At 36.3% G+C, this 13,200-nt stretch overlaps 1 protein-coding gene across 1 annotated transcript; it reads right to left on the bottom strand.

Moving 5' to 3' along the window:
- Window positions 1-255: 255 nt before the first annotated feature.
- On the bottom strand, window positions 256-12,793 carry LYVE1 (lymphatic vessel endothelial hyaluronan receptor 1). Its single transcript, XM_042813593.1, has 9 exons — window positions 12,673-12,793; window positions 11,844-11,924; window positions 11,434-11,570; window positions 10,335-10,687; window positions 5,434-5,593; window positions 5,190-5,329; window positions 2,772-3,047; window positions 1,921-1,999; window positions 256-1,190 (listed from the first exon to the last, which is right to left on the bottom strand). Exons 4-9 carry the CDS (start codon window positions 10,414-10,416, stop codon window positions 1,007-1,009), a joined length of 921 nt encoding a protein of 306 aa, XP_042669527.1. The 5' UTR covers window positions 10,417-10,687; window positions 11,434-11,570; window positions 11,844-11,924; window positions 12,673-12,793; the 3' UTR covers window positions 256-1,006.
- Window positions 12,794-13,200: the final 407 nt, after the last annotated feature.

The following is a 13,200-nucleotide window of genomic DNA, read 5'->3' as shown; positions in this document are numbered from 1 at the left end:
TTAAGACTTTTTCAAGCTACTTGATCTGAAAAAACACCTTTTTGCCATAACTTCAAATATAAAAGTTATCTAAACCATGTATTCAATAAAATATTTGGTAAATTGCTGGTTGTTTTTTTTTCCATTCATATCCACTAATCACTTGTGTAACATTGAGGTTATATGAGATCTTTCTCCTATAAGACAGTTTTCATGAGAATAAATGGTCTAGACAAACATCTCTACCAACTTTCATGTTTTATGAAGTACTCTAAATGCCTTATACCACTTGAAGCCTTTATCTGGAAGGCCTCACTTAAATACACACAAAGATCTTAAATATAACCATTGTAATACAGTTCAAGGTTCTTTTTTCCTGTCAAATATCTGATGCAAAAGAATGATACAGATTTTAATAAATAAAACAGTGAATTATATGATGAGGATACCTTAGAAAGTTGTTCAAGGATGCTGATGAAGATCAGCATCTTTGTACCCTTCTTTTGGTAGTGGAATGGCAGTGGGCCAATCTTGATTTTTTACTTGCAAACAGACTTATTCTGTTTGTAAACAGACTTTTTAAAAAACAGTGTGTAACTACTTAATGGAAACAAATTAACCTACTATTGTTTTACTTATGACCTAGTATTGTTTTATTTTAGGCATTAAGTTAGCAGATCACCCATACAGATATAAAGGAATTTTTCATTACATATCAATGTGAATTTCATGCAAATAGTCACACACTCATGTCACTAACAGCAAATTTTGATTTACTTCTTTGTTAAGAAGTGAACTGTAATATGGATGTTTTATTTATTTCAAGTAAGATACCATATTCTTTTGCAAGAGCATTTATAGCTGAAGATGTAATTATTAAAAAAAAATGCTTTCATATGTTAAGATGAGAAAAAAAAATTCATGAGTATTTACAGTCACCTGCATTTAAAAGCATTGCTAAGTTATGTGCTTTGTTTTATATGTTTCTAAAAAGAACTGTACGTTTCTCCTCCCTCTTCTGCTGACCTTAAACTTCCACTTCTAGACATTTTACTGTGGTTTCAGGCTTGGCTTTGGCCTCTTCTACCTTTTTTTCATTATTCTTTGTTTCCTTCTCCAATGTTTTGTCATTTGATGCAGTCTCTTTGAGAGTCGTAGTTTCAACCATTTTTTTCTGATTCTTATTTGAAAATGGGAAGGATTTCTTGTACCTTTAAATAAAAAGAAAGGATTTAAAGCGGAAACACTGACATTAGTTTAGTATTTTATTTTATTTATTGAGAGGTACTACCAAATATCTAGCATTTACTTTCTCTGCTATATTCAAGGCAGAAGTGCCACAGAGAATAGCAGCAAGTGGGCTCACTGTACTTTTAAAAGCAGTGTGCCTTTTAAAGAAATATTTTCTGCTTTGTGTTTGCTTTATACAAACCGTGTACGTTCAGGATTTGTGGTACATAATGATAATGCAAGCTGGGCAAGAATGTTAAAAATGGGCACAACTTTTTGATCTCTAATGATCCTCTGTGTTGAAGATCTGTTTAAATGGCTCAAAGGGGGTAAACAAGTATTTTTTTTCTGAAGGATAAGTGTTATTCTCTCGAGTCTGACATTGAAAGAAACAATAGAAAGCTGCATAAATAGGCTTTTATATATACAGTTGCATGGTTAAATATTGCTGTCGTGGCAGACAGCAACACTCCACACTAGGTGTGACTGATCAATCAAAAATAGGTAATATTGGTCTGATTGCTTTTCTAAAAGGGCGTAGCGACAATAGCAACAAAAATTAACTGCAGAACAGCAGAGCTGAAGATTTAATTCTTTGTTTTACAGTTACATCATTATCATTACAGCCCGCTTTAGCTGTATTTATGAAATATTCACTGCCTGTACTCTAGGAGTTAACTCACTCTAAGGGAAAAGATAGAAAAACCTTACTTTTTGATGTAGCAGACTGCTAGAAGAACTGAAATAATGAAGAAGATGACTGCCAGCACAAGGAGTGCAGTGGGGATACCTAGAGATAAAAGGGAGGTAGGCATAAAGGTGTTATATATCTTTATACTGGACTTTCTAAAGGCTTATGAACATAAGTCCATATTCTTCTAAAACCAGCCTAGTGTAAAAGGTATGTATGGACACATAGACTCATAGAAGAATAAAAGTAAGCAATCTCAAAACCTTGGTTACTCCTGCTCCTTGTTTTGAGACGCTAAAAGCACGTAGGCACTCCTTGACAGACATTTGTCGTACTTGTCTAATCTGCTCATCAGAGATTTTTTTAAACAACCTACTGAGAAAATATGTTTTTGTAATTAACTGTCCTTCCATTTAATGTGTTTTCCCATATATTTAGTCTATTTTCCAGTTTCTGTTTGTTAGGATTAGTTTTTCACACCTTGTATCTGGAAAACAAATCACTGTTCTACTTAGAACTTTCTTGGCTTCTTTTATTTTTCAGATCTGGCTGTTTTCAATTATTCAGAGCACATGGTGCTATGCTAGGACTTTCTCAGAAATGTATTCACCCCAAATCACATTAACCACAATGAATTTCCACCATTTCATACATAAATATTACCAAAAAGAATAAAATATTAAGATCTTATACTTAAAAATTATGCTAAAAAAACCCCTTTTTTATAAGCTTTGTGACATTTTATTCTGCTTCAAGGTTCAGCTATATAAAAAAGAATGCTGGAGTAGCAAATAAAACCAGCGGTAAGCAGTTCTACTGCTAACATCTATCTCACTAACGAGCTATTCTAGTTAAGGAGCACTGCCCTTACCTCCAAAGACAACACCATCATTCCTAAATGCAGCAGGGTAAGTGTGGTATTCCTCTGGCATTGTTGTAGTAGTCCCCTCTGTTGGTAATATAGTTTCAGTTATACATATTATCCGAAATCTCACGTTTTTCAGGGTTTGTTCTGGTTCAGTTGCAGTGGGCACTGCTGTGGTGTTCCCAGTCAAATCTGAACCTGAATACGCAGTTAATTCTGTTGGTACACTTGATGGTAGTATGGTTGTAGTTGGGTCTGGTTTACATGAATTAATTTGAACATCTATAGTAGGGAAAGGAAATACATAAGATTACAAACATTTAGAGAAATTGTTGTCCAGCCATTTCCTTCTGGAGATCATTTGCTTGGTCAGAAAAGCATTATCTAAATCTGGCAAGCTTTTTTCAAACAAGTGGCTAAAACCAGTCGTGTACACTTTGAACCATTACTTATATAGTTGAACACTTTCAGTGGTATGCATTTTATAATTGCATAGCACTGATGATTCCTTCTGAAGAGTACTTATAGTAATAATCCATATTAAAAATAAATAAATAACCTGGCCTCCTGCAGAAAGCAATCTTAACTAGAGATCCAAGCTTCAAAAGCATTTCCATTATATAATGGGAAAATAAATGCTATTATTTATATTTTCAAAGCATACACATGCACTGTTGACACTTTTGACAGTATTGATTTCCTAGGAGGAAAAGTATCCCATAAAACTTTCAGGTAAATCAGGCACCAGAGCAAAATGAACAATGAGACAGTTCTGCTGGTGCCTACAAAGAAACAAACACCAGGCACATTCTGAGATTAAGTCATTTAAATGATGTGAATATTGTCTGTATAAAAATGTGGGTGCAAGTGGACTTCTATATGTAAATGCAAAATCTGACTACTGAACTGGCTTGTGTGAAAATATGAAAATTCACCTTTTTTTGTGAAGATCCACATTTTGAAAAGCTGTAAAGATTTTGCTAAACAAGCAGATTACAACATAAATAACGGGAAATGACGTATGTACTGTGCTCCAAATGAATCCCCTGGGAAGTCTGGTGACGCAGTTACATTCACAGAATAAAAAGCTGAGTAACAGAGGCTTTTTAGTCTTTCTCCACAACAGTTTCCAAATGATTTTTGGTGTTACAACTACAAATGTTTTAGCTAAGAAATGTCTAGAACAGGTGGCATTTTGGCTATTAAGATGCAGAAACGCAGAATCATCACAGTGTTAATTTTTTTATTATTATCATTTTCTAGCCACTCAATCAATTTTCTTTTTGGAATTATTTGCTACCTCCTTAATGTTACCTGCCTATCCAAGATTTCTGATGCAAAATGACACGTATTTCACTCGCTTCCACTCTCTAGGTTGTAGATAAAAACATTAAAGAACAGCAGTCTCAAGACAGACAGGGGATGCCACAGGAAATAGGCACAGTCTGTCTTCTTATCATTGTATGGGCATATATTGGAAAACCATCTTTCTCCTGGTCTTTCCCAACCCTTGTTGACACATCTTTTTTCAGAATTTTGTATTGTTACCTAAAACTCACTGGCAAGGTCAAGGCACTGATTAGAAATAATTTCACCATATACATGATCAGTGATTTGCTGGGATGGTTACATAATAATCACGAGTATGGAACACTAGCAAGAACACAAAACCTCCAGTTAAATACTTATTTTCAGTAGATAAGGTAGAAGTAATTAAGAAACAATACCAATCTGTTCTGAATTAAGATCTAATTTACATCAAGACCTAAGTTCTACTTCTGTATCTTTGATCTAGGAACAGATAGTCAAGGAGCAGAGGAAGGACAGATCTTTTCTCAAACAAAACGATTCAGATTATGTCCTACTAAAGAAGCTGTTTCCTTTTACTGAGAACAGACTAGAAATTGTGTTGATTTTACGGTCTCTTAAATGACCCTCCATTTAATTTAATGGATACATTTCCTTTTTTTCAAAAAAAGAATCAGCCTTTCCTTAAGAAACCCTCTCTTGGTCATTGCCAAAAAATACGTATGTTTACACAGGCAGCCTTGTTGCAGATTGTTTACCTACCATCTTTCAAATCACCATACCTAATCTCCTAGACAGTTAAAACCCACTAAATATATTGTGTTGACATGGCAAAAGCATCTTTTCCAATAAGATCTTCCATAGCAACACCAACTTACTATTTTGCAATGGAATGGAATTTCTGTATTGCTTGGAAACGTGGGTTTTTTGTTTGTTTGTTTCTCTTTTTCTTTTTTTAACCTTGCAGAGCTAAATAAAGCTTAACAATATTTAAGATCGGGTGAAAGAGTCATCAAATGATAAGAACTTACATATTCGTTACGATATTTTGTATGCAAATATTTTAAAAAGAATTCAAACCCAAACACAAGAAATGTAGTTGTTACATTTACATACCTGAAGAATTGAAGCAGTAAACTGCAAATTTAGAAGCTTGATTAGCACGCCAGTTCACTAGTCCAACGCTGCCCCGACCACATTTCTTATTGGATGTTATACGAGGAATGGCAACCAATCCATCTTTTATCCACCCAGAACTACAATAAAAGCATAAGTCTTTTTAACAGTAGATTTCTACACAGCTTCACGTTAGGTAAAAGGGTTTATTGAAAATAAAGAAAAACTAATGGATGTTGTATACCTGCATGTTTCAAAGCCATTTTTCAAAGCCTTCTCAACCTGTTCTTTACTTGCCAGTTGTAGATTCAGTCGACTGCACACATTACTTGCTTCTGAAAAATTCACTTTCTCGTCAAGATACAGTCCTACACCTGTGATCCTGCAAGGTGAAAGCGTGGAACCTGTAATTTAGACATAGATATTCTAAGTTAATTTTATATATTAATGCTAACAATTATCCTCCATGTAAAATTTAAGATCATGCTTAAGATCACATTCAGACAAATTGCCTATTCTTCAAAGTTTCTAACTTGAGGGTGGCAAAAAAGTGATTTCTATAAAAATAACTACTTTGCAATAAAGTATTGTCTCAACATAATAGTCTAGAATTTCAAAAGTTTCGACAGTCATTAAATTAAATGTAAACACAGCTGGCATTTGAGTTGTTACCAGATCAGATTCTGTTCTTTTTTCTTTTTTAAAAAAATGAAAAAGATAAAAGTAAAGTTGCACCAAAGCAGTGGGCTGGATTCTGTCAGAGCACTCTTATTAACAGAGAGATTTTAAAATAGTTTCTCAGTTCTTTTAAACTTATCTTTCTTTCCTATGAGAGCTGCTCTGAAGGAAACACCTCATTTTACTACGTTGCCCACAACATCAGAGACAGATGTTGGTGGTATGGAAGTAGAAGCTGAACCTTCACACCAGTGTTCTGTTACATGTTGTTGCAGTGTGACAGATGGCAGCAGAGGGGCAGCCTGACAAAATGGAGTTCAACATGGAAGTGTGGATGAAGCAATGGTGTGTCACCAAATTCTGCCAAGAGGAAAAAAATGCACCCACTGACATTCATCAGTGCTTGCTGAATGTTAATGGTGGACAAACATGCATATGAGCACAGTGATGTGATGGGCAGTGCATTTCAGCAGTGACAATAGCAAGTCACTGCCACTGGTGCAGATTTTTATGAGCATGACATGCATGCTCTCATTCATCACTGGTGAAAATGCACAACTATCAGTGGTGACTATGTTGAAAAAGGGTGTTTAGAAGCTGAGAATTTTCTCTATCAAATAGTGTTACTGTGCTCTTTGTGTGTGTTGTAGTTTCCATGGAAATAAATGGGAGGCATTACTTTCAGTGCAACCTATATTGTTTGGCATGATTTTATTTTATTTTTTTCTTCCATGTACGGTCAACTACTGAATTTGCTGAGTATGAGACAGGAAGCAGATGGTAGGAAGAGAGAAGATAGATGGATTTATGATACTTTTCCCAAACTCGTCAACAATAGGCAGTTTATCCAGCATTTTCAGGATTCTACATCTGGCACATTATCCATGGCAACTACCTCGGGGAAGACAGAGTTTAGGTGAGATTATGCCTGCTGTACTCCTTTAGCCTGAGTTAAGGATGTAGGACAGAACTCAGGATTTTACAGAGAACGGGCAAAGATGTACTCTTTGTTCAGATATTTCCCAGAAGCATATGCCAGAAAAAAAATATTTTTCCTTTTTTTTTTTTTTTTTGAGTTGCATACAGTAATTGCCATATTAAATGAAAAGGAATAGCCTGTAAGAAGTAATTTCAAAATAGCTACACATTTCCTAGGAAGATAATTCCCATACCTTGTCAAAATAAAATCAACAGAAAACACAACAAAATGCAACTAGATTAACTGGGTACTCTGGACACACTTGGTTTTTTTCTTGGTATTTGTTTAAGCTTGCAACCATTTCAGGATTTCATTGCAAACAGTCCAGATAACCAGCTCCCACAGCTATTACTTCCTTGCTGGACATTCTGTACAGGCTCTGTATGTCCACCAGCTATGTATACTAGTGACAACACCAACTGATCCATCGTTATCATTTCTTAGCAACAGAGGTTCAATTGAATTTTTTGAATGGAATGATAGAACTAGCACCATGAGAAGAGGTTAAGAAGATGTCTAAGCTCGTGTGGAAGGCATAAACGAAGGCAGACTTTCCACTCTTGCTTCCATTGAATGGGGTGCAGTTGGAAATATCTTCTGGTAAAAGATGCATCTCTTCTGGTTTTATGTTTAGTTTAATGGGATTTAAATGTTGCACAGAGCAATCATTGAACTTGATGGATTTATCTCAGCGTCTGCAGAGTTGTGGCCTCCCATAAGCACTTCCTGGTATAGCACAGACCCAATCAGACAGATGGTGAATGAATGAGCTCTTAAGCATCCCCATAGCCAAATCATAGCTACGTCCAATCCTGGCCAAATACACTGTGTGAGAATTCAGAGCTCTAAGACCCAAAAATACACTGTTGCTCAGTGAAGAGGTGTGTGTCAGGTATCAAGAACCTCAAATCCGTTCAAGGAATCCCAGCAAGGGATCATGGCATCAAATTTCTTCAGTTACTGTCAAATATCTTCCTGTCCAGTCAGTGTGTGTTCATGAATGACCCCTTGTATGTCTTCATCTTGGTCAAGCTTCTTGGTATCAGGCAGGTGCTCCAGCATTGTTTTCTAGATTCCTTTTTGCTAGCAAGGAGCTCTCCATCTTCTTGAGAACTTTTACATTTCCCCTCTTTCTCAGCTACTGATGCACATCCCATTTTCAAGCTCCCATTCCTTCTCTATTATTTATTCCTAATTCTCTTCTCCCCTTACTTGCTCAGATGTCACTCATACTGTTAGTGCTTCATTAAACAACTATTTCCCTTAGGAAGCTGTCTAGATAGTTGTAAACTGCTATAGTCTTCAGTCATTCAATTACAAGATTATAAAATGAGAATTGCTTAATAGATATAAACAACAATAAATGTATTAATTCAGTACGAGAAAGCTGAGTCATAAGCATTAACACAAGTGATTGTAAGACATGGGCCGAAGTTTTACCTTGGAATTTGCTAAGGATTTAAAAACAAAATAGAAAAGTAAAAGGAATGTTTTGGAAAAAATTATTGGTTCCAATTTGGATTTAGATTTAGATCTTGGTTGGTTTTACAGCATGAAAATGAAATCCAGAAAGAGAAAAGTAAGCTTTTCAAGACTTTTCATCACTTCTTAGAATCACCTCTGACTTCTGCATTAAAGAAAACTCAGTTTGTACAGGAGACAGACTAATCCTTTAAAAGCATTGTGTTTACAAGTTGCCCATAGCTATCATTTTTGTTTGGTCTATTTAGTTAATCTGCTAGTAACTGAACATTTCCCTTTGAGTCTTTTATAAGAAATCCATTTTACTGAGAGAGGTGGGAAAGACTAGACAGAAAAATCTCACAAGAGGACAAACTTGTCACAGGACAGGAAGAATGTGTGTAGAGTGTGAGCTTATTCTGCATTAATTCTCTTCTTACTTTTTGAAGAAGCTGTTTCTCTCTCTTTGCCTTCCCCCAAGCCCTCACTCTGATTTGTTAAAAAGAGTTTACTTGGGTTGCTGACATCAGGGAGCAGCAAGAGTGAAGCTGCTCCACATTAAAAGCTGAGCAGGGAGCAGAGGGTGACTGCAGCACAGGCATGACAGTGCCTCACAACTAGGGCACAGTCCCACAGCACCCAAGCAGGGTCACACTGTGACAGGTCTTTGGCATCCTCTTTGCAGTGGTAGAGAGCAAGACAATGTATGAGACACAGGAATAATGAAGAAAATGCATTTGGGAACAGAAAGAGAAATATGCTACCTATAACACATGCTTGAAGTCCACTCTGGACAGAAGGCCAGCTACAATGCATGATCCATCAGTGAAGCCCAGCCAGTAAGTCAGTAGAGGAGTGGGCAGGTCTGGGCACAAGCATGCTACATACAACACAATTCCAAGGCACATAGGAATCAGCCATGAGCTTAACTTGACTTCTTGGGCTAATGAGCAGAGAGTACATGAGCAATTACCCTAAGTAAAGCTTAGAGGGGAACTAAAGGGGTCCTAACATCCCTAACTAAGGCATAGTCTTAAGACTCAAGGTATTTCCCCAGCAAAAAATATATTCAATAGTTGGTATCTGTAGAAGAGTTTACTGTTGTTAATCGTGGAATTTCAACAGGACTTGAGCTGAGCATCTGATTCACCCAAGTCCAGGTTTCCTTCAGAGGCCTTTCAGTAGATAAGAAAATCAATTCTCTGCGACAGTGGTGTAATGTTCCTTTACAAAGGCAGAGAAAGTATTTACTCCTTGCAAACTGTAGTGAAGCATCTGGAAACATTTTCTATCTTCAGAAAGTCTAGTGTAGGAGGCCTCCAAGTTTCACTAACTCACAGAAGAAAGGGGTATTATATGACTGATTCTAAAAGCAGGGACATATAATAACATCTGAGGGAAAGGGGTTATCTAAACACTGTAGGACACAGCTGAAGTTGGCAATTCCCTACGCTAATTTTTCAAACAGATAGTTTATATAAAATAGGAAATTTGTGTTATATTAAGCAGAGACAAGTGTTTCTGTCCTGGAGATGAGCCACGAGATCCCTGTGCAAGTTTCCTTCAATTTTCCAAACAAAGGAAGTATCAAGATATTGTCAAATCAGTGCAAATAACTGTGTTAATGATAGCACTTTATCACAGAAACTAAGAACTGATTTCATATGGATTTTGCTCTCTGAGGATTGCACAAAACTATTTGCTATGCTATGTTAAATGGTCTATTAAAAACAACAAAGTCACATTTCAATAATTCTAAACTTAATTCTAAATGGATTATCATAATTTTGGAACAAGCAATTCTGTAACATTTATATATCACTTGGTCTTATCAAATAATTAGACTAACAATGAAAGACTCTCCTTCTGCTATTTTTCATTGCACTATCCTATGAAGAGCCTGTTGTTTCCTATGCTAGCAAACCTGTTTACACATATCCTCTTTCTCCCATTTTGCCTGCAAATCTATTTTTTCCAAGTACTTTTCTGTTCAACTATGATGTTTTAAAAAGTGGGACTTCACATACCTGTTATACAGTAATTTTGAGCCATGAATGTCATAATCCAGACTGATAACACCGCTGAGGTAACTCCAAAAAAAGTTGTCATTGTCACAAACTCAGAAAATTGAGAAATTTGAGGTGATTTGTCTTCTGAGCTGAGAAGAATTAAGATACTGGAGCACGTCTGAGATAGCCTTTCAGATGACTTTTTGAAAGAAACTTCAGCTGTCACTGCACTGCTTCGTAGAAACCTCAGATGTGTTGTCTGTCCCACTCAAAGGCGAGGTCACTGACTGGAAATCCGTAATCACCCTTTACACTTTCTTTCATGTAGGGCTTGCTGGAAAATTTAACTACTGCTGACTCAAAAAACACAGCTGAGGAAGGGAGATAAGACTGTTAAACTGCTAAGTCAGTAAACACTCTGAAATTAGTTTTTCTTTTGCTGTTTTTTCCTGTTTTACTGATTAACAACACATTAATCATATTGTCTGTTCATCTGGTAAATAAAAATAATTGGCTATTAAATCACAGCAAGGCAGGCAATCATACAGAGGAACAAAATTGGAGTTTTTATTTTGGAATTAGAAGGGCATCCGTTCCCCACTGTTTTATTTGCCTTGATGCAGCGTATTTACCTTCATCATTTGCCTTTCAGTTCCAGTGCAAAAATAAGTACCATAATAGGTAATTTGATACTTGCTTTTGGACAGATTTGGAGATAAGCAGGATTTCTTGTGAGACTACATATGGACAGTGATGGGAGCCAACCTATTCACTGCTGCCTTTTGTGAGCTTTGAGTAAACTAATACCAACAGACTGATTCAAATCACAGATAATCCTGGCAGCAGTAACTTCAAAAACCTTCAGGAAGTCTTAGCAGAAGGCATAGGTCCCACCTCTTACAGCAGCACATACCATGGTTATGTAGATACTACAACATAGACATCTACAGGGCTAAGTTGCAGATGGTTGCTGTGGCTAACGAAATTATGCCTCCAATACTAACAAACAAATGAAAATCTGGTTGTGTTTCAGCCATGGTTTAGAACTGAATGTGGGTAAATCTCTTGGAGATCTTAAGACAAAGTTCTATTTATGTCTTTGTCTTACAATACTTACATGCATCTACACAGTGATGGCAATCTCCAGTACTGCGATCAGACTTTCAACTGAAGCTCTAAGAGGATTCACTTGCATTCATGATGTGGGAGAAACTACCAGTTATTCTGCTGCTTTCATGGATTAGTGGTCTGCGACTGTAAAATAATATTAAACAAAACCAACTCAATAGCCTTGAACTGCTAAATATATTCTGCCGTGAAAACTGATTTCCAAAGTTGGATTCTGAAGAGAGGTATTTTAAAACTGCATGCTGATTTCTTTTCAAAAACCGTTTGGATGTGGTGCTCAGGGACATGATTTAGCTGCAGGTTGTTAGAGGTAGGGTAGTGTGGTTAGGTTGTGGTTGGACTTGATGACCTTCAAGGTCTTTTCCAACCTGAGTGATTCTATGATTCTAAGTTTACTACCTTGTGCCAATTGTTCTCACTGTAGCAAAGTTCCTTTAGTCAAACTCTGTCCATGTTATTGATGTTTAATTGGATTCTTAGCTGAAAAAAAATGACAAAAACAACTTGGTTAAACTAAACAAAAATATAAGGTCCTTCAACACGGCTTTTAAGAGCAATATACAGGTGATGAGATGAAGAAAAAAATAGAATGATAAAATGAGACTGAATTTTTTTTCATCAGTTTCTTTCTTTTAACATTTTAGCTGTTCCAAAATTGTGAGGAAGACCATTTATCTGGACTGTATCATTAGAAAAGGTTTGTAAGTTGTTTATGGGTCTTCACCTTAACTTGTGTGCAAAGAAGAGCCCAGCTTCTTGCTGAATATTTTAAATTAGCATTTGAAAAAATATGGTAAGCTATAAGGAACATCCCATCATCTCATGCCAACATGTTTAGAAATGTTTCAAAAGATGATGAAGATCACTAGACAGAAATCTTTTGGTCTGAGGAGAACGGACTTAAATATTCTCTGAAATCATTTCTAAAGGATACCTGAAGCCTGAAAAACAGGAACAGAAACAAATTAAGAGTAAAAAGATGTATACGTGGAAATACAAATATCTGGGTCTCTTTACTTGTAGCAACTATTTCTTTCAAGATTATCTTTGTCCCAGATTTTATCTCCCTGAAGCAGACCATCAGAAATTCAGCAGTGAAATTTGTGCTCTTTGTGGAAATTGAGCACTGTCTCCTTTGCACTGGTCTGGCAGGTCAGCTCTCCACAAAGCCCTTGCTTCCCGGACCTTCCAAGACAAAAAGAACACAACTCAGATAAAGAATCCTAACCTTTCACTTAGTCTCCTATGGTTGCAGTCTTCTTTCTCCTCAAAGACAAGCAGCCACTCTTTGAAGCAGGAGTTAAACTCTCACCGGGATATTTCAACATCCTCTCTCATTTTTAGGATATGACGAGGTTGACCCTGCTTACAAACCTCTTCTCTATTGACATGGGAGTTTGCTTGCTCTTCAACATCATTTTTCTGAATAAATGAAACACTAAGAACAAGATCCTTGGTATGGATAACATGACACTACATTACACAGTGTAGAAAAGGCAACGGCATTTCAGAAGAACATTTTCATTAATATGCAGACAGAGTGCATGTGAAAAATAAATCTTTAAGGTAGCAACAGTGAGGACTTTGAAACTGTTCTTTTATTTCAAAACTCAAGTATGTGATACTATACAGTACAATACCAGCAGACTGGTGCAAAATCTTACAATGTTACAGAATTAAATATGATACAAAAAAATAGTGCCCTTTTAAAATTCCTTTTACTAGAAACATCTGTGCTGTGCAGGAAAACAATAGA

The sequence above is a fragment of the Centrocercus urophasianus genome, unplaced genomic scaffold (assembly GCF_019232065.1).
Source record: "Centrocercus urophasianus isolate 14NV4802_14NV808 unplaced genomic scaffold, USGS_Curo_1.0 seq_14, whole genome shotgun sequence".
In the NCBI taxonomy this organism is placed as follows: Eukaryota; Metazoa; Chordata; class Aves; order Galliformes; family Phasianidae; genus Centrocercus; species Centrocercus urophasianus.
This window is presented reverse-complemented; position numbering and strand designations above follow the sequence as displayed.

Coding starts and splice junctions, on each gene's coding strand:
- LYVE1 (XM_042813593.1), bottom strand. CDS start 10,416: ATGACAACTTTTTTTGGAGTTACCTCAGCGGTGTTATCAGTCTGGATT. Junction 5,594..10,334: donor TCAAAATTACTGTATAACAG/GTATGTGAAGTC, acceptor TCTAAATTACAG/GTTCCACGCTTTCACCTTGC. Junction 5,330..5,433: donor AATGGCTTTGAAACATGCAG/GTATACAACATC, acceptor CTTTTATTGTAG/TTCTGGGTGGATAAAAGATG.